The sequence below is a fragment of the Pterocles gutturalis genome, unplaced genomic scaffold (genome assembly GCF_000699245.1).
Source record: "Pterocles gutturalis isolate BGI_N339 unplaced genomic scaffold, ASM69924v1 scaffold16341, whole genome shotgun sequence".
NCBI lineage: Eukaryota > Metazoa > Chordata > Aves > Pterocliformes > Pteroclidae > Pterocles > Pterocles gutturalis.
The window spans coordinates 19,149-41,089 of NW_010103369.1; the positions used below are offsets into that span (position 1 = coordinate 19,149).

At 37.2% G+C, this 21,941-nt stretch overlaps 1 protein-coding gene across 1 annotated transcript in view; it reads left to right on the forward strand.

Moving 5' to 3' along the window:
* Positions 1-21,941, forward strand: part of LOC104471375 (EH domain-binding protein 1-like) — a 116,235-nt gene that overhangs the window by 17,831 nt on the left and 76,463 nt on the right. Inside the window, 2 exon segments of the mRNA XM_010086702.1 lie at positions 19,062-19,240; positions 19,882-19,930. Of these exon segments, the coding sequence (XP_010085004.1) occupies positions 19,062-19,240; positions 19,882-19,930 (228 nt within the window).

Genomic DNA, 21,941 nt, shown 5'->3' on the forward strand with positions numbered 1-21,941 from the left:
CTTTCTCTGACAATTAAGCAACCGATTGCTGTCCAGGAGCAGTGAATATTATCCTTTCCTCTGTCATGAATTTGTTATGTGGTGCTAGCTAATCTCTTGAACCAGATTTTGGACTGTGGTGGTTTTTTTAAGTTCCCAGCTTGATACAACCCATGATGAATTAGCAGAGCTAGTTGACTCAAGTGCCGTGCAGCTGAAAGAGTGCTGTTTCGTGGCACGTGAAGTATCATCAAACAAGCAGTTCTTTATAAAGTTAGGTCTTAGATGGCTCAGACTGAGGACTCAAAAGCAACAGCTTCCAATAATTTGGAGTTGGGTTTTTTGTGGATCTCACTTTTTCTTCAGTTAAATGGACTGTGCCTCACAAGGATGTCTGGAAGTTTAAATATTTAATCTTGTAGATTAAAAGACCATGAAGATGAACACTGTAAAGTCCTTTGATGAGATTAATGATACCATGTTCAGTTCAAGGTCCAGGGAGCATGCAGCAGATGAAGCGTGAGGACAAACAGCTAATAATTCAGAATAGGAATACTGGGTAGTCCCATTCAGTGAGGTTGTTCATTGCGTGCTCTCCATGAGGGAGAACTCCAGGGGAAGAAGTATGCTTAAATCATAATGCAAATATACAAAGGGTACTAATAAAAATTGAATATGTAACCATAATTTTGTAATATCCCAACTTCTGAGCAGTTGATTTGGCAATTTTAAGTGCTGCTACTTAAGCGTTTCAGTGTTTCTTCTTTAGTTCCTTATTAGTAGTGGGGATGCAGATAACAGGTCTCCAGGGCTGTCCTAGAAAAATCTTTTTAATTGCAAATTTATATACATAATTTGCAGGATGATAAATGCTTGGCTCTTCCTGCCATTTTCATAATTGCTCTTTAAGGTATTTCTGCATTTTTGGTGCAATGTAGCTCCTACTGAAATGCATGGAAACATTTCTCAGTGCCTGCAGCACTTCTGGGTTGCACCAGTTAGCGCTTCTGCAAAATGTCTGTGCAAATAAGGTTTGGTAATTTAACCAGTGTTATGACATTCAAAGCCTCACTTTTCATATTTTTATATTTAACTTACATTTACAAATTACAGTACTCAGATTTGTCATCCTAAAATATTACTTCACTTTTTATGGAAAAATATGCTCTTTAGATATGTAACAGTAGTATTTTTATATGCTTTATTTCATCTTGGAAATATAAAGCTGTGCACCATTATGTGAGAAGAAAATCAACGTCTGGTGGCAACTGGAAAAGCCAACAGGCATAGAGCATATTGTGTGATGAAGTAAAGGGGAGATATTGTTGCTGTGTGCCATTAAAACACCAGCACCACTGCATGTAGGCAAACTGCAACAAAAAATTCTTTTTCATATTTTAGTCAAAAAAATGATACTAATATTAGAATTTCTTCAGTGTTTCCCATGTAAATGTATATTATGATTTATATAAGCCTTTAAGTTTCTTTGAATGAATCTAACATGCCCAACAGTCTGTCTTACCGACAAGTGCAGGGTTGAACAAATGAGACACGTATCCTGATCCAGGAACTGCTTCAAGGCTGTTGAGGTCAAAGGAGAGATGGCCTTCGGATGGTGGGAATACTCATGCTGCCTTTTCTGGGCTGTAGCTTCCTACATTAGGAGGTGCATCGAATACTCTGAGTCCTAGAAAAGAGACATGGGGAGAGTAGAAGTGGGGGATCTCTGGACGGAGAGTAGGGAGCATGAGCTGGGCTTTGGAACAAGTGTCTTCTTGCACCCATTTCTGCAGGATCTGGAGGGGACTTGTCTGCCAAAGTTATTTGCCTGAAAACTGTCCTTTAAATATGCCTGAGGTGCATAAATACAAGGACGAAGTTAGGAGCTGCCAGGAGCATTAAAGTTTCCGGAGCGCTGCTGTTCCTAAATGTCAACGCTTTCATGGCACTGTTTAGTTTTTCTCGCAGAGGACAAGCCGGATTAGGTACAAACACCGCCGGTCAGGCGAGGCGGCTGTGGCCTGCTGAAGCGTTTGAAAAACAACTGCATTGGGTTAGCTCAAAGTGGGATCTGGGCTAGCTTCTGGGATATGTAATCTGAAAATCCTTATCCATGATGAGGGCCTTTTATTTTATTTCCTTTAAGTTATTTGCCTTTGCTCCTGCGGCAGAAGGGAACTGGGAGGGGGCAGGCAGATGGTGCGGGGCTGTGGGCTCCTGGCGTAGGTACCAGAGGATAACCACCTTCCTGCCATTCGCATTAACCTTTTCAAAGGACCTGGAGGGCTTTGATTCGCATGCTTGGCTTCACAGACTATTACTCCTGTTTAGTTCAAGCTTTGCTCTTTAGAAGGTAGAAGAAAGAAGGAACACTTCTCCTCTCATAAGACCTTTTTTAAACTACCATCAAAACAAAAATCCTCACGATCTTGGCAACAAAAACATAATAAAACCTATCCTTTTCCTGTAGAGTTTTTACACCTTATTATCAGGCTCCTTAAAAAGAGCCACATAAGCAAAGTACTGAACAGCTTTTAAATTTAAAACTTTATTCTTTACAGTGTTCCCTTGCACCTAATGAGGAGCTAAACACAATTTGAATAAGCTAACATTATTGTAGGGTTTAACTTTTAGCTCTTACATCAAGCTTCATGGTGGGGCTGGTTTAGATAGTTAAAGTCCTGGGTGCACTCCCAGCTGTCGGCGGCCCTTAGCAAAGCGCTCCATGAAAGAACGAGACTAACGATAGCTTGTTTTCTCTGGTTGCCTGAAGGATGGGTTTGGTTCATCGTGGTTGGCAAGCACCTCAAGTTGGAAATACGTGTGTATGAATAAATATTCCTTTGCTTCTGTCATGATGAGTTATGGACGTATTACAAAGATAATTATCTTCCCTTCATAAGTCTGTCTGATAGGTAACTTTGGTTTGCTTACTAATTCACTGTTCCTGCTAATCTTTCTTTGGTTTGGGTCAGATACTTAAGCATAGGAATAAATCACAGGTCTGAGACAGAATGCTTTTTCTTTTTTTTTTTTTCTTTTCCCCTGAGGAAGAAAAATGAGTCTAAAAACAAAATAGGTGGCCACAGTGAGCAAATTTACAGTACGATGATGGCCCTAAAATGAGGTGGTTTTGTTAGCTGTTCTGCCCTGCTTTGTAAAAGTATTTTTAGGCGTAATTTTGCATCATTTATTTAGAATAGTGATCACCATTAGTTTTAGATGGGCTGGTTAATTTAATAGATTTGTGACACTCGATATACTGAGAATTAAAAACCAGAAGAAACAGGGAAGCCGTGTATGCCAGAAGCTAAGCCAGTCAAATATTATATATGTATGTTGTATGCTTACTCGCTAGCAAATATGAGTTAAGTGCAGATCTTTTTAAGGAGAGAGAATCAAGCCAGTTAGAAGGAAATTGTTGTATTCCTGAGTTGCTAGAAGAAATACGTTGCCAATTCATATTGCTACACAGCTATGAGGACTTGAAGCTGCATAATAAGAAAAGTACTTCTGAGATAGTGCCGGCACACTAGCTGCATGTTCTACAACAGCATTTTTTAGCCATGTTCAACAGTGCGCTTGCTATCGCTCCTCCATTTGTTGAATTCGGGATGACCTTTGCATGAATAAAGTCAAATAGGATTAAGGCAGGAATTTTCAACAATGGGAAAGAGCAACAGATGTAGCCGACTTTGAACGTGGGAGGATTGTTGATGCACGGTTGCCTAAAGGGAGTGTCTGTGGTGACAAAAAACGGGGGGAAAACCCAACAATTTCCTAAAAAAATTAACCGCATAAAAGAAAAGCAAATTAATAGAAAACAATCCAAAGGAGCTGAGTGATCCCAGTTTTCATTAAAGTGAAGCTGCCTGCATGGTTTTTTTTGACTCACTGCCTCCTTTTAAATATTTTTTTCCTACTCTTTCAGAAGAACTATCTGTTCTCTGTGACAATCACTGTATGAGCTATCTGAGGGATTTGTGTGGTGTAACATAGTTTAGATTCACATTTTTTTTTCTGAATTATTGTAAAGAACATAAATGGAATATACGGAGAAATGAGATGTTTCTCTGAAGAATTAGTAATTTGAATGCAAAATCTAGATCCTGATAATATTTTTCATTTGATTTATCATATGCAGAAGCATATAGATGGATCTCAAGTGCAAGCACCCTATATAGAGAGTGTTATAAAAAAGGAAAAAATGGTTAAAAAGGTATTTAAAGCAAGAACTCTTTCTGATATGTCTTAAGTAGTTTTATACTTTATGTGCCTGTTAGATAAACTGAATTTGCTTTCATCTCAATAGAAAATAGAACATGCATATGTTTTTTCTGGGTAGTTTTAGAGAATATTTTTGTACGTAATAGAAGTATTCAGTTACCTTTTTAAAATACAATAAATTATTTGAAACTCACTTGGTTTCATTATTGACGAGCTATTTTGCAGTTTAATAGATAGTTGTGTTAATCCCTAAATCATACTTCATAGTTTGTAGTAATGAATAATGCAAAAATTTTAAATATAGTTCATATGTATAATTCAGACAAATCAGCTTTGAAAAGCATGCGTGGGAAAAGCTTTTAAAGTGTGAATAAAATCGTGTGCTCTAGCTCAGTGAAAGGGCTTTAAAGGAGCTAGCTAGAAACTAAAGTAATTAAGGAAATTATGTTGTAAATATTATGAAAAATATTGGTGAGCTTAATATATTAGGTTCAACTGTAATATTTCAGAGCTTGATTAAACACCCACTGCTTAAATGCCTACATTACACTTTAAAGGGAGCTATGCTGTTGAGAGGGCAGTCTCACTCTGTAGAAAAATCATTTGGATTCAGAGGATGTAGTATGGTAAAATAGCTTATTTTGCCTCTTCCCGTACTCCTTTAGAGCAGGACTTGATGAGGTGAGCTGTGGGCTACCCACTGCCACTGTGAACTCAGGAGTCGTAACACATCCCCAATCCCCACGGAAGAAGTCTTTCAACAGAGTTTATTTTTTTTTTAAGTCATCATCTGTTATTTAGTATCTTGAAGAACACAGCTCTAGGTGCTGGAGGCTTCATTAGTAATTTTTGTTACCCTAGTGCAGGTGCTGTGGTGTTTAATTTTGAGCCTAGAAACAACTTCATATGCATGCCTGGCATCTTTAGCATCAAGAGCACATAACTCTGCTATTTGAATTAAGTGGATTTGTGCCCACTGTGACTGTAGAAAGTAGCCTTTATTCTCCTGTGTGTTCACAGATATTGTCCTACACGGCAAGCTTACAGATGCATACGTAACTGCAGGCTGTGATTGTGCATGCGCGGTTGTGTGAAAGGCTGTCGTACAAAAACTTAGAAATATATTTTGAAATAACAGTTTGATGGTTGCAGTTAGATGCCTGGCTTGTTTTAGGAGTTCATGAGACTTAATTGAGAGTCCACTGAAGGAAACAAGAAGTTGAAGTCCTTTAGTTGCTCCTGAATCAAGTTCCTGGGCAGTGAAATATTTTCATCGAAGTTTCCATGAGTATGAACTGGGGCAGGTTAGAGCAGTTTCCAGTTCCTTAGTTGTCTTTTGTAACTCTGAAGGTCGATCCACAAGTAAGAGTACAGTGCCTTGTTCTTCGGTGGGTTAGCCAAGATCTCCATTCTTCCTCACTTCATCAGCGCCTGCGAGACAAGGAACAGTGATCTTCTTAAAGCCTTTGCAAGGGTCACGTTTCCTGGCTTGCTTCAGTGTGAACAGATTTTTGAAATCCAACTCAGAAAATTAAGCCTTAAAAGTGTCTGAAAATGTTACACCATCCGAAATAATTATAAATAAAAATGGTGTTATATTTTTGTATTCTTCATTTTGTTTGCGATTAGCTGCTTTGTATTTTATGCTTCTGGAGCGCAATGAAAGTAATTAATTCATTGACAATGTGTGTATATTTGTGTGTCTGTATATATAGGCATATACAAACTTAGTATATCGGTTACTATAATACATATGGTTATTTATTATGTACAAAAATATATGACAAATGTAGCTTTGTTATTTGCATGCAAACTTTCTAAAAAGTTAATTCAGACTGTATTTTAATAGAGATGGCTTAACAGATCATGATTAAAGTGTTTTGTCCTAGAATATGCTTAATTACTCAACCATATTAAATAGCACTGTGACCCCTTCTCGTAAAGTTGCCGAAGTGCTCTCAAGAACTCCATGTAGAGCTTTGTTTTTGTCACTTGAAAGTAATGCTGAAGAATTGATGCATTTCTAAAGTGCCCATATGGCACTCTGTACTATTGGTAAGTAGACTGTCATGATTTTCGTTGACAGCAATGACTCAGTAACATAATGTGACTTTACCCTTTGCTTTGAGACATGAATGTGTAGACCAGAACCCAATCAATAGTCTTAAGTATAAAACTGTAGCAAACCAAATATTGTTTCAGTGCTCAAATTCTTGTAACTGTAACTGCAACCCTTCTATTGTACTTAAAATGCTAATGGAATATTACTGTTATTTTTTTTAAAGGAAAAAAGGAAAAAAAATGCTTTTGAAGGGATTCCAAGGGAAGTTTTATCTGCAACTGCATTTAACTTTTTACATTTGTTTCTAGCAACAACGTTAGGATTTTACAAAAAACAGGTTTGGGGTTTTGACTACTAAAATTAGGTTTTATTTTAGCACAATGGTTTTTATTTACACATTTACTGTTGTTTTTGTTGTAGAGCCAGAATGTGACATAGATATGAGTGATAAGGAATAACCAGAAAATAATTCCAATGAGACCTTCCAGGTTGCTGTAATTTTCTTCCATTTCTGATCTCCTTGGACAATACAATCGATTGATTTAGGAACACTTACAATCTGTCTTTTTTCCAAGTATTTAAAGAGTCTGAGAACCCATGCAACACATAGGACGTTAAGTGGTTTACACTTTCATCTCTTTGAAAAGAAAGTTTCCTTCCTTTTTTGGAGGAAGCAAGAGCTGTAGCTGGTCCCCAAACAAATGAAAGATGTTGCCCCAGATTTTAAGTTACATGCTTTTTTTTTTTTTTTTGTGCACAGATGCCATGAAATTTGCCCGCCATCACCACTTGCCTCACTTTCACTGTGTCTGAGACAGTCACTTGACCGATATTTTATGCCCAATACAGGGAAAAAGAGTAAAGAAAGAAAAGATGATACAGTGCATATATTTGGGCATCTACTTTCTGACCAGGTTTTAGCAATTTCACATCCTTCAACTCCTGAATGCTGTCCCTGCTGCTTTTGGCAAGAGCTATGGGCTCTGTGTGGAGGCCAAGCTGGGTGATGTGAATGCTGCTGGAAAATGCATATCTGCTTGGGAACTATTTGAGAAATAGATTAGCATTTTTAAAATTATATTAAAAATGGGATATTTTCATATTTACTGAGTGAAAATGGGGCAAGAGGCGGGTCAAATCCTGTTACGGTCTCATTTTCTGTTTTGTCCTTTTCAAGTTAGAGGATTCTTTTAAAAACTGGTTGATGAGTTTAGCTGTGAGTTGTAGGTTTAGATTCCGTAGGAATGTCCCTTTTGACCTCTTTTTGTAGTCAAGTTACTTACAACTATATTGCTTAGGTCTGATTTAAGACATAAGAGATCTCTGGAGTTTTCCATAATGTGTGGGCAGAGACAGCGTCTCTGAAAAGTCTTCTGAACCACCTGTCCCTATGGACAGCAAAAGAGGTCTTGGGAGACCAATCCTCTCTATCTAACCTCCCCTTCTGAGAGTCCAGTGCCTTCCTCTTCCCCACACAAACTTGCAGGAGGCATTGAAAAGTTTCAAATGCAGCATAGCTATGAAACAGTAGCTCAAAGGCGTAACATCCCTTAAAGATTTTAATCCATTGGATAGTAACATATTAGGGATCCAGTGATGTCTGTCTTGTCACTGTGGAATTAGTGACAGTCAATCCATGGATTAATGATTAGAATAGTGTTGAAAGACCAGTGAATTGTGGATCTGTGTCTCTGATACTGCCTTAGAAGTACCAACTCTAAACAATCAGAAGCCCCTATAGAGCTGTCTGTTCAAGAGAACCTATCGGGCTGTCATCTGTATATAATGCTCACAAGTATTACACTCATTACATATATAATAGTACATGCCAAGAACCTTTCATGTTTCTCGTATTACCATATTGTAGCAGTACTTTTTTTTTCTCTCTCAGTAATTTGGAATATTTTCTCTATTTATGAACTGCAAAATTTGTTCCTTGAAGTCAAAATCAGCAGTTTGGCTCCAAGCTTTTAATATTACATTATTTGCCATGTAATATTTTACTCAAAATGTTTGATTTTTACTTACCTGATAATATATTTTCTTCAGGGAATTTAAACTAGAAAAAAAGCTGCTGAACAAATTCTGTAATTCCAAATGCTAAGCAAATTTTTTAAATGTTGATGTAAATTCTGTATTAAGGAAAAAAAAGCTATCTCTATGGACAATATACTAATATTTCATTCAAAATTTTATGAAGTAGATCCTGGGGATCATTCAGGAGTTTTACATGTATGAAAAATTAAACGCAGAAGAACTGACTGCTGTGTGTTGCTGTAACACCTCCTGAACATGGCTAACGCCCAATTACTGCATGCTCAGACATGGATGGTAATTACAATTGAGCTGTAAAATATTTTGACAGTTTCCAGCTGTTGTGTGGTTATTAGCCAGGCATCATATGGCAATGAAGCACAGTGAATTGATTAGTTTTATATAACAATCTGCTTAAATAAGGACTTTCAAAATAAACATGTAGCGTAAAGTGTTAGTCAAAAGCAATATTTAATTATTAGCAGCTTTTCTTGACTTCTGCAGGAGAGAATTCCTCTTTCCCAAAGATTTTGATTTCTTAAATGAGACTTGCCGTACCTTTCTGCTTCAGCTTTTCATTTACAAGCTTTTACTTGCTGAGTGCTAAAAGCATAACCACACCAAATTTAATTTGTAGCATGAAAATTATGTGTGTATTTTTCAAGAGGATAGATTTGCCAGTGTTGAAGCTAGAAAAGCTTGTGTTAATTACATATTATAAAACAAAAAGGAATTTTTCATTTAACATGTATTTCTTCTTTTAGCTTCACAAGTCCTAGCAATTAGCAAATTTGGATAGTGTAAGAATTCCTGGAAAAATATATGTTAAGCCAAGTGGTACTTGAATTGCTGTTACTTTTACATGTATTTTTATTTTGAAATGAAACTAATAAAGCAAAAATATTCAAACTTGCAATTTTGAATGCATGTTTGCATGCAAATTAAGCTCCAGATAGCACCAGTCTTGTTATGTTCGTTAAGCTATTGAATCCTTGAGTAGTGGCTGTTATTCCATGGGGGCTATTCACAGAATAAGGTACTAGTCAATGAGGTAAAGATAGCAATCTCCCTTCACACTGCTTAAATAATGCTTGTTCCGTTGGGCAACCAAAACAAGAATGTCCAAGTCTACCATTCCTTAATTTTTCACTTGCTTTGTTTAATAATATTTTGGGGGTTTACATGTTGGTTTTGAATGGTTTCTGTGAGTGAAACAGTCTGTTTGTTTTTCCCATCTTATCACCTTGGGTTTTTTGGGGGGTTTTGTTTGTTTGTTTGTTTTGGGTTTTTTGTTTGTTTGTGGGTTTTTTTATTTGTTTGGATGGTTTTTCTTTAAAAAAAAAAGGAGGAAGAAAACCTTAAAGTAATTCTGGTTTCCCAGTTCACTCTGCTTGTGACATCTCTGCTGTGACCAAGCTGAATCCAGCTAATTTGATTACCAGCATTGCTTATGTCTTACTGTTTGCCTAAATACCTAATTTCACCAAAATGTAATCAAGTGGTTTCTTTCGCTGACTACTGTCCTGCATTTGATGTGAACTCTTAGCTTGCAGATGGAATAGTCTTTCTAATGTATCCTAGATTTTAACATGTCTTTGGGACTTTTTGCAGAGGTATGCGGGGTGGGAGAGAGCCTTCCTCTCTGCTAGCATTCATGAGGAGCAGTGGGGTTATGCTTCCTCAATAGCCAGTCTCCTGAACAGTGAAAAGGTAACTAAAAGACATACTCTGTACAATCTCTCATTTCAAGGGTTGTATTAGTGGTTATTGAACTTTCTATGTGTTCAGATAACTGTGCCATTGTATTTAAAAGAAAAAAAGCAGAATATACTGTGCTTTGCAAGGAAATCTGATTAACTCAAGTGAATCAGTGCATGAGTTACTTATGAAACAAGTAATACTGGGACCCCAACCTCAGGTTTAATTTTTAAAATGGGAAGGGGCTTTTTTTTGGTGGATGGTGTGAGCTGAGAGGCCAGTGTGAAGTGTGCTTGGTGTGAAACGGGGTTTCATCAGCTTGCTTTCCCTGCGGCCAGAGAGCAGAGGGGACGTCTGCGGGCTTCCTGCTCGCTGGCAGCAGCAGCCTGTGCCAGCTGTCTCTTTACCCTGTGGGACCTGGAGTTAAGAAACACAGAGAAAGTAGGTCTGAAACACATCTTAAAAGATCACTTGTCCTTCTACTTGCCCTAAGGCAAGTTCAGATTTACAAAATGAAGGATTTCTCCAACTTGTTGGTAAAGACCTCCAATAATGAAACATCCATAACTTTCCAAGGCAGTCTGAGTGCTTTATTATGCTGTTTTATAGATTGCTTCTCCTAATGTCTGACCTGTTGCAATTAAAGCCTCTAACTTCATTTTGGTAAACACTGGCCTGGGGGACAAAGGGTTTTCTTTCTTTTTCAGAATTTTACATTCTTGAAGACTTTCCATGGTCCTTTCCTTTATAATTTTTTCATAACATAAATGACCTAAATTTGCTCCAGTTTTCTTCGTGGTTTATTTTTTTTCCCTGATTTTTTTTTGGGCTCATCTTCCTTACATTGTGTCATGCAAAACTGAACATAAAATTTCTGCTGCGGCTTTATTGATGCTAAATGGAGTGGGAGAGGCAGTACATGTCTTGCAAGCTTTATTCTTGTCTGTACATCTCAGTATGATGTTTGTCTTTTTCACAACAACCTGATGTTGTTGACTTATGTTCAGCTTGAATAGGCTGTTTCCCCCACATCCTTTTGTGAAGAGCTGTTACCTAACCAGTTCTTCCTCATCCTGCATTTATGTAAATGATTACTTCTTCCTATGTTGCACTTGCACCTATTGAATTTCATCCTGTTTTCTTCAGACCATTTCTCCTTTTTATATGATTGGAATTCTTTTAGTGCATTTGATATCCATCTCAGCTTCATGTCTAGTATGTCATGCACCTTCCTAATTCAGACTTTGAACACTGAACCCAAGAAATACACTTGCAGAACCTCTTCTAATACATAATTCCAATAATCATTTAAAACTACTCTTGGATATAGTTTTCCAGCCTGTTTTGCACCTATGCTATGTGAGTCTCATTAAGGCTCCGTTTTCCGTGCTTCCTTATGAGAATATCTTGAGAGACACTAAAAAGAGCTTAACTACGATCGTAGCATGTTAGCTGCTGCTTCTCCCCTCCCCTGCTCTCTTCCCTTTTATAGAAGGAATTTGGAACTGGTTGTCATGATTTGTTGATGACAAATTAATATTTGTTGCTTGTCTCAATTTTAACTTTCACATGCTAAGAAGCAACTTAATTATTTGTTCCACCTCTTTTTTTTTGTTAGCTTGTCTGCATTCTTCTTATTTGTCTTTTTTATGATTTTAAAGACTGGAAGGAAATGCAGTCTTTTCCTGCTCTCCTAATATCTCACCTATCTTCAAGTTTCCAAACTGACCATTAATTCCAAACGTTGTTTCATATTGCTTCTTCCAGTACTCTAGAATGACATTAAACGTGTTCAGCTGATCTGAAAGCATCTGGCTTATCTAAGCTGTTTCCACATCTGGCTGAAATCTGACCTTTTTGTGTCTTGTGTTAGTAATGCCAGCCTCTCAACTTGCATCTGACTTGTAGAATAAAGACAGATGAAGAAAAAAGAAAGGCATTGAGCATTTCAGATGTCTCCCCATCATCTATGGATAGCTCCTCCTTACCACTGAGTGGTGAAGCAATATTTTTATTAATCTCCATTTTGTGATTGTTTGCATGGAGTGGGCTGCCAATGCAGTGGTTTATCAAGGCTAAAACTCACTTGTTTTCATTAAATTCTCATTTAACTACAGATATCATAAGGAGCTCTCTTAAGAATAGGCATCTTTATACCTGAAGCAAGCTCATGGATGCCAGCACCTCATGCAGTATTGTAGAATATGCTTGCTTTATTTCCACCCTCAGTTAAGACATGTACACTGGCCATAAGGTTCTGTGTCTTCAATACTAGGCTTAAAAATATCGAGTGCTCTAAGCCCTTCCACACACCAGGATTGTTTTCCTTTGTTAGTGCAATACCTGCACAAATCTGGCATCTGTGTTCTGTTCTCAAGTATTTAAAACAAAGTTTTCTCATAGGCAAAGACTAACACTTCCATAAATCTGCCTATGGCTGTGCCTTAGTATAAATGATGCAGTAGATTTACAAAATAGGTATCTGTAAAGTTCTATGGAGCAATGTTACCTTAATGACACAACATCAGAAGGTTGCCTGAAAAAACAACATCTGTTGAAATGTTCAGAAGAGTGGGAGAATGACTTGCGTTTGATGGCTAATGTCAAAAGAAATTCCTGCAAAAGCAACAAGAGTTCACTGTTTTCGGGAAGAATTTGCAGTGACTCTCATTTTCAGTTTGCCTTGTGCTTTCTTTTAGAAGAGATTCTTGTGACCTTTTCTGACAAGCTCTAACACTTCCATTGTTTGCTGCAGGCCTTTGAAATGTGGCAGATAGCCTTGGGCCCAGGGAGGTGCGTTTTGCTAGTTCAGTTCACATTTAACAAAGTTAAAAGCTTTGAAAATTGCTATTCCTCATCTGTGGTTTAAGTTGCTTAATTCTGGCAACCTGCCCAAAACCCTGTCATGGCAGAAAGCCAGGGATTGTGAACCGGCAGCATCCTGGTAGCTCATCTGGGCTTCCAGCACAGATTACACGGGAGCAGAGACTTCAGCCCATGTGCCACCAGGGCAACTGGAGAAAGGAAGGTGGACACAAGGAAATTGCCTGGCTTCTGAGAGCAGAAAAATGAGGCCCCATCCCTGCATGTGACCTGTTCATACTGTTACATTACAAATATATGTAATCATCAGAGAATGAGCTCAGCATTCACTTCTGCTTAATGGTATGAATTATATACCTTTTCCTTTTTTTTTTTTAATTGAAAACATGTCATTTTAGACAAAGATTATGCCACCTCAGGGAAGAGAAGCTAGACAAGCCTCAGCCAATCCTTTTATAATAGTTGAATCTGAGAAGGAGCTCACTGACTCTTTTTTCATGACCATACTGACCATCAGGTGAAATTACTTGCTCATAAGTAACCAGTTCATTATGTTGTCTCAGATTTTTTTCTCCTTTACCAGTTCATTAACATAATCTTCTCCTTGCCATTAGCTATTAAATTTAGGGCTTCTCGACCTGATGAGGTAGCTACCCTCACTCCTGTGCGGTACTGTTATTCTCTATTAAGAACATCCACACGGGGAGGTAGTCGTCTTATAGTCCGTCTTGTTCTTAATTAATTCCCATGAGCAGACAGGCTCCATGTCCTGTTGCCCAAGTGAGGAAATTGTCCAGTAGTGGATGCATTGTGGCTTGTGGTTCTGAAGGTTTAGAGTTCAGTTCCTGAATACTTGGGGTTTTTTTATCCTTTTAATCCCCAACAACAAAAACCAAACCAAAGCCCTAAAAGACTATGCTAAGGAAAAGTTAGTTCATTACTAGACAAAGTAAAAGCTGAAAGGAGGATACCAGATAATTACAAAAATTACAAAATTAAGTACTTAGCAGTTATGAATTGCCAGATTTAAGGTAACCTCTGTTATTGTAACCTCTCCCATCTTTGTGCACTGTATGCCAGTAGGTTGTATACATGTACACATTTCAGTTGTATGACTATATACTGTGATTTTCTGCAGGACCACTTCCTCAGTGCTCAGAGCAAAAGTAACCAGACCCTGTGACAGAAGAGGCAGCTGTCTACAGGGCTGCCATTTTATTTTTTTGTAGGAGTTGGAAGTGTTTAACGAAGCACGGTCTCTTTGTTATGCCAGGTGAATGCCCCAGAGAGCCTGGGCAGAGCTCATGATGTAGAACTTGTGTGTGACACTGAGCAAGCTACAAATTATTTGAGACCACAAATGATGTCGTCCTCTCTTCAGGGTGACCAGGTCTTAAAATTCATCTTAACTTGTCCAAGGCTGGAAGTTGGGTTTTGGTTAAAATACTTGCTGTTAATCATATATAGGAAACAAATTCAGTGAATCTATAACTCGTTCCAGGCAGTTGGGTTTTCAGATCTCCTTCATTTTTGAGGGCAGTAGGGACTAGAGACATTTTGTGTAATCATACACCATGCCATGCAAATAGAGAGCAACAAAGTTAAAGAATGTACTTCTAAACTGATAAGTTTGTCTATCAGAGTAACTCTTAGTATTTCTGTCTGGGAAATGTGTATTTTCTAATACTTGCTTCCTTACCAGAAGCAAAGTGCAATGACACTTTTATTTTGTTGCATCACTGGAGCCGTCATAATGTTATGGTGACTTGCTACTTAAAAAATAACTGACTAGCCTAAACAGAGAACATCTCTGCACAGCTGGGTCATGAGGATGTTTTTTCTGTCTTTGAAGACTCAATTTTGGTATTCTATTTTAGTCCTGGTACTAGTTAAAAATCAGCTTTTGACTTATGCCTTGACTGTTCTACAATAAACAAAATTGAACGCCTGATGGACACATACAGACCTTGCCAAAGACATAAATTATCTTAGATAAGCCATATTCAATTTAGAATACTCCCAGGCTAAGCAATTCCTATGAGTAGAGCCCTGTGTTGTTTAAAAAATAAAATTCTAGAGTCTCATCTTGATGATATAAAATTATCTAGTTGGCTGAAAGATATTGGAGTCTTGTTTACGTTGCTTCCCAAACTTTTTATTCATCCAGCTGTGTGCTGCACATTCTGGCTCGCCCAGTTATGTGTTACTTTCATTTACCTTATCTTGTGTTTTAATGGTTTGACAATTTTCATTGAGCATAGACAGGATTGTAGTTTTGATAGGGATAAGAGAAAATCGCTTTTATTTTGCTCAAATAAGTAGGAGACCATTGCCTATACTTGCTTCTTGAGGAACGTAACTTGTTTGTTGGTTGTTTGTAGGTCTTCCCTGTTCTAACTTTCAGCCCTATCTCAATGTCCTCTCCTCCTGCAGTTGATTACTTTTCCTAGGTTGTTCTCTCAAGCCCTTTCCTCTTTAGGGAGTTGTGCTCATTAACATAAATACAATACAATGCTCAAACCAGGTAAGCCTTCCACCTAGGTTCCCACAGCTGTTACATACTTTTTTCTCTTACTTCTCTCAGCATCTTTCTCTTCCAGCCTTCGACACTGTCTTTTGCTCTCTTCAGACTCCTCCACCCCCATGCAACCTGTCAACAAGCTCTTGAGAGTTGCTCAGACAAAGCCCCTACAGCCTTCATTGTGGATGCTTCCTGTGCCTCCTGTGAGGGCTTGGTTCATAGCCGCATGCTCCCATCACCAGTTCCCATCTTGATTTTCTTCTCCTGTGTGTTGGCCTATGTATGTCAGAGGTGCAGCTGAGCCCCTGCTTTGCAAACCATCAGTGCACCTAGTGCTGTGTTCCTGAGAGCAGCAAAACAATTATTAAAATATTTTGAAATGCAGGGATGCAGCCTAATATTTAAAGCTATGTTCCTCTGTTAACATAGAGTGATGGTCTGATGGGTTGATGTCCTAAGAGGAAAAATGCATACTCTATAAAACTTAATTAAGCTACCAGAACATATAACTGAGGAATAATGTAGAGAGACTTCAGTGCTTCTGTTGACTGTGAAACAAAGGTGTCCTGAAGCTAGTCCTGAATACAGCTGATAAATCTACCCACATAATGCATCTAGATCTGAGCTAGCATTTGAGTGACCAGCTGTTACCTCTGCACTTTCCATGCAGTTAATCCACAGCTGGATAAAAATCAGTTACATTGGATGTAGTAACCTGTTGATCAGCAAGCAGATCTGGCAATCTGTTGTGGATATCTCCTGCTTTTTAGTAGTATTTCCAAATGAATTCTTATGGACTTTGACTTTTGAACTCCAAAACCCAAATAATGGCTACCATGTGGTTTAGAAGAATTGTGTAGTTAGTCCTTAAAAGAATTATGCAAGAAAGAGCTAATTAAATTTTCATTTCATTTAATCAGTTACTACCAATCTTGTAGAGCAAATATAGGCTAGAAATAGGTACTTGGTAGTAACTGTGTTTGCACTGAAGCTGTAATTTATATGTACAGCCTACAGGTACCGAAAGAAAATACCTTTCATAAAGATGTTTTACAAAAAAATCAAAAGTAACTTTTGGTAACCCTGTGGAAGGGGTGTCAAGTGCACATGTGCAATTTGGCCATTATTTATATATCTCCAGTCTGTCTTGAGTTGAATGCTTTTATCATAGATTAAATAGTGAAAGCTTTGACTCAGGCGGTGAATAGCAGCATAGTATTATAGTAATGTTAACTTCACCTTTATCCAAAAAACTTGGAGTACTGTATCTAGAAAGAATAATGTATATAATTTCTGATTCATCAGCTAGAGGAAAGAAAACTGTAAGTACATCATGTGCATGCTGAATCTTGCGCATTCTGGGTAAAATAATGTTAGAAACTAAAGTAAATGGAAGGACAAACATAGGGAAAAAGTTCCATCTTCAGTATAGATTTTCAAGGGATTGTAATCAGGATTTTAAAAAATTGTTAATTTGTAAATAAAATGCAAAATTCTGCTAAATTTATTGATATAATAGCTTTTAAAACCTAGTTTTTAAATCTGTTACATTTTCAGTTTGTTAGATATGTAATTAAGGCATTTGAATGGTAATATTGCCTCAGGCCATTACAGAGTTAACCAGAAAGTATTTGGGTGGTGACTGGAACATTTAGCATCTCTGTAGAGAGTTTCAGCAACAAGTATTAAGACTTCATAGTTGACATTTACTATATTTGGTAAGTAGTGCTCTGTGGTTCAAAGAAGTACCTCTGTGCCTTAAAAATCTGTTAAATTATCATTTTTTTCTGCATCTTGATAGTGCTGTTTTAATTATTTTCTCCCAGCAGTGTTACTTCCATCTATATAATTTAGATATCAAATGTATTTTAAATAATGTAGTACCTTACGTCTGGGGTCAGTGGTTATTTACGGATTTTTGCTTCAATTTGGAAAAGATAGGAGAAAAACCTCATCTTAGCTACATCACTCTGAATCTGAAGTAACTGTCTGGTAGCTCCTAAGCAATCTTTGTGACTGATTAAAAACCAATGCATGGTGAAGAAAGTTTATCATTTATTGCTGCTTTTTCTTCCCTATTTTTTATATTTCCATTAAGATGTTAATTTAGTGTAGTTAGAGATATTTGTCTCATCACTAACGGATTTGTTCATGCTGATTTGAATCATTGACAGGATTAAAAAAAATTAGAACACTTTTTAACAAGTGATTTTGTACAGGCGATCCAGTATTTTAAAAAAATCTCAGCAAGGTAGGCATCTTGCACTTTCTAAATGAGTTGGCAGTGCTTCTATCTGATGATGAGATAGGTTTGTTTATAAAACAACTTTTTAGGGCTGTCTGTCACGGTAAATGAAAAATTACTTTCCTTCTTCTGTACTTTTTTTCCCCCCAGAAGCAGTGAAAACATAAATCAGTTGTTAGCTAGCAGCTAATTGCTTCGCACTGACATACTTCAGTCAAGTGGGGGCATCGTTGGTCTTTCACAAATAGGTAATATGGCCAAAAGGATTTACTTGTTAAACTTAAGTGGCTGTGATATAGTAAATTACTTCCTCTATTTTTATCTTAATTTGGGAACTCTCTAGCTATAAGGTGAATAAACAGCATGTTTGTTGTGTATATATCGTTTCAATTATATTACACTGAAAAAATGTGGGCAATCCCTATAATTCAGACTTCGCATTTATGGCAGTCAAATTCTGTCTGTTCAGTTACACCTAAGAGTTTTTCAAGTGATGATATTTTTCTGGTGAAATGAGTGCGTATTTTTTGAAAACATCGGCTGCAATCAGTAAGTTTTCTGCTGAATCTGAGAAACAGTGGACAGTCTGACAAATGCCAAATGCCTGAAATATTTTATTCCATTTTAATTCTTGGTTTGTGCTAACAAAAATGTTACTAAAAGTGTCAAAATACCCTTTTGGGAAATTGTAGTTATTAGATAATGATACTTGTTAGAAAACGCCCTCTGATTTATGGCTGAAATGCCTTTTCCACGTAGAAAAAGTAAAGCCTGGAAGAGGAAGTTCTTTGGATATGGTTGGAAGTGGCTGATAATAAACACCGTGCTGTAATTACCTTTATGCAATCATGCGCTCAAACAGGAAGAGTGCAGCCGAAAACTTTATTCTGGAGCGTGTACGAGATTAATGCATGAATCACATGTTGCAGATGCAGCAACTTTGATCCCCATGCCTCAAAAGTAGATCGCAACTCGCGGTAAACTGTGCCCCTGCCAATGCCTGGCTTCTGATCCAGTCGCAGTGTTATCTTCATTGAAAGTGAAAGGGCTTGTGGGGATGCTTTTCCATGGCTGCATTTTGGGAAATCTTTTCAAGGGTGTATATCACGGGCTGTGCAGGACTATGCACAAAAAAATACAATTTATATGCGGGACATATTTAAGCATGGTGTTTCCACTGGTTCAGTTCTTGGCCTGTTCTCCTATGTAGATCTGGAATCCTGTACATCTACATCCTTTGGAGACAAGTGCCAAGGGCGACGACTGGAGATAATAACTTGCAATTTGTGTCTTTTGCGAGTTACAGTCATTGTAAACTGACAGCTGTGAAGGACCTAAACTCACATCAAAGGATACAGATCATCTAGTTAGGTCAATTAATGTTAATTCTCATCTTCCATTAAATTCTTTTATCTTCTCTTTTTTATCTTCTCTCTCTTTTTTTTTTTCTTTTTTTTTTTTTTTTCCTCCAGCCAAGCCCAATCCCAAGTCCTGTTTTGGGGAGAAAGCCAAACGCTAGTCAGTCACTGCTTGTGTGGTGCAAAGAAGTTACAAAAAACTATAGGGGAGTGAAAATCACCAATTTTACTACATCGTGGAGAAACGGTTTATCGTTTTGTGCAATATTACATCACTTTAGACCAGATCTAATGTAAGTTGTATACTCTTTGCCTGCATAAGCTAACTCTCATAGAAATATATAACAGTTAAGTTTATGTAAAAATGAAATCCCTGTTCGCTTCAGGTGTTGAACTGTTTTTACATTTTCCTTTCAAGAAGGGAACCATCCTTTCTAAGAAAACAAATTTATGAATGCTCAAGCTTTATGACCTCTCTGCTCTCCCATGTTGCATAAACAATTGTTTCTCCCTTCTCTATGATTTTTTTTTATTCTTCTTAATCTTATACAAAGAACTGACTTCAAGATGATTATGAAAATCGTGCCAGTGTTGAAATGAGATGAGAGGAATAAGCCTGTAGCTCTTTGTATGCTGACAAGGACGGATTACCTCCTGGTAAATTTGGTTGTCAAGGCCAGCCTCTAGTCCCTGCCTTAACTTCTTTTTTAGATGGAAAGCTTCAGGCAGTGAAATATGTAATCGGTGTTTGTTTGTTTAATTATTTATTTATTCCTTTAATTTTCCACACTATTCGTTTTGTTGATTGAATTGCTGTGAAATTGCTAGTTACTGTATGATATTATTGTATGTCAAATTTTTAGATTCAGTTTCTTTTAAAACTGCTGCTTTTATCAAATACTGTACATACCCACTGTGCCATTTTCTCCCTCAGTGACTACAAGTCCCTGAATCCTCAAGATATTAAAGAGAACAACAAAAAGGTAAGAACTGGCTAACAACTGAAAGATGTAGCTTCAATTTTGGCTTCACTGCAGGTTTTTATTAATTTTGGGAAAGTGTGGTTGTTTTGTAAGGTCATAACTGCAGCTCACAGAAGGTATTCGACCTCCTGCGGTTCAAATCGGATGCATTATTGACTCTCATTTGACATGGTCCTTAACATTCACAACAAATGCAAGGCTGGCATTAGAGTTTCATATTTGTATGGCCTACATTAACTGTGAAAACAGAGGAGAGGGCTGGCCAGCCTTCTGTGATCACTCCTCTGATTTTTCTAATCAGCCACGTAATTAAAAAAAAAAAAACAAACACATAACTGCTCTTGGATTATCATATGCAAGACTTCTATTTCTGTTGCTTTAATGGGGCTTCGTGCATCAGTTGTGGTCCATGTTGCTTTGACAGTGATTTTTGTATTTTTAAAGATTAAATTTTACACCTACTTTTATACTGTGCAGCTGACTGAAGTGGTAGGTGTAGAATCTGAATTTTTCTGCAACACAAAGTTTAGGATAAAAACTGCTAAGACAACACTTTGTAAATAAAGCAAAATATTAGCAAAATGGTTTATAGCATTGTTCTGGGCAGCTGTATTAAACTACTCTTTGTACCTTTGTAATGCAAAGATAGAAAAAGTTTCTCTGGAAGATACAGGAACTCAGTTTGGGAATCGCTAGAAGACTTTTTATTTCTGCTCATTATTTTAGACGTGTCACAATCCTTGGTTGAGCCCTAGGGACATGTTTGAATATTATAATTTTCATGTGAGTTACTGATAATAGAATTGTTCCCGTAGAGCATCTGAAAATTGTTTTTAAGTAGCTGCCTTCCCAATGCTGTGATTTTATTTTTATAATAAAGCTTTAAAAGCACTTAATTTAATTGTGATGAAGGTATGAAAATATACTTTCAATAAATTAATTAGGTTCAATATTATATAGCAAATATAACTAAATAATATTAGATTGTAGATATGTGGAATTTCTGATAGTGCTTTATTAAAATTCATTTGTCTTTAGGGTAATGATATTTTAATGTGCCTGCACACTTATATGTTAGCCAGGAGTTACTTGTCTTTAAAAAAGTATTTAAGTATTATAGTGAAATATCTCTGAGCTGCTGTTAGCTAATGAGTGATTTTGCCAATGATATCTTTTTCATAATAATACAGGGTCTTACGATGAGCTAAGTGGATTATCCGTGACATCGCAGTGTTTTCTGCGACCGTATGTTTTTGTACTTCAAGTTTTGTTGAGCGTCTGGGCTAATTAAGCCGGATTATAAAAAAGAAAGAATAGATTATTAATTAAAAATGTTAGCAGGACAATCAGTCATCTTTTCTTTATGAAACTGTGATGGCAAATGGTGAACTTTTTAGCCCGTCTCTCTAACAGGATATAGTTCCCAGGATTGAAGAAGTAATGATTGTTGTTATTGTGCAGTTTTTTTCTTTCATCACTTTGCAAGCCTTCGCCTGACAGCTACATTGAGTATCTCAGTTGCTTCCTGCAGATTTATTTCCTGGTCTCACACAGTTCTGCCCGATAACCCCGCGTGCCCTTGGTTGGAATGAATGCAGCACTGGCAACAATGGCTGCCTATAAATTCCATGCAGATATGTAACGTATTTGACAATGAGTCCTCCTAACCAATTAAAATAACATCTCTGGATGAATAGGACAATTTTCTTTGTCTGAAGCATCTCTTTCTCTCCCCCCATCTTCTCTCCCCCCACCCCCCTTCCCAAAAAGGAGGTAAGAGGTGACTGTGTCCATAGATTAAAGATTAACCCGTAAGAGTATATCTTTTAGAAGTGCATGACCTTGTTTGTATTTTAATAAAAAAAAATAAATCTTATGAGACAACTATTTCAGTGCAGTTACTGTGTATAATTGCACATGGGAATGCACTGTTACAAAAGGCACCTCCTTGGAGCTTCTTTATAACACACACTAGTCATTTGTCAAATGGGTGCTGCCACTGATGCTGAAT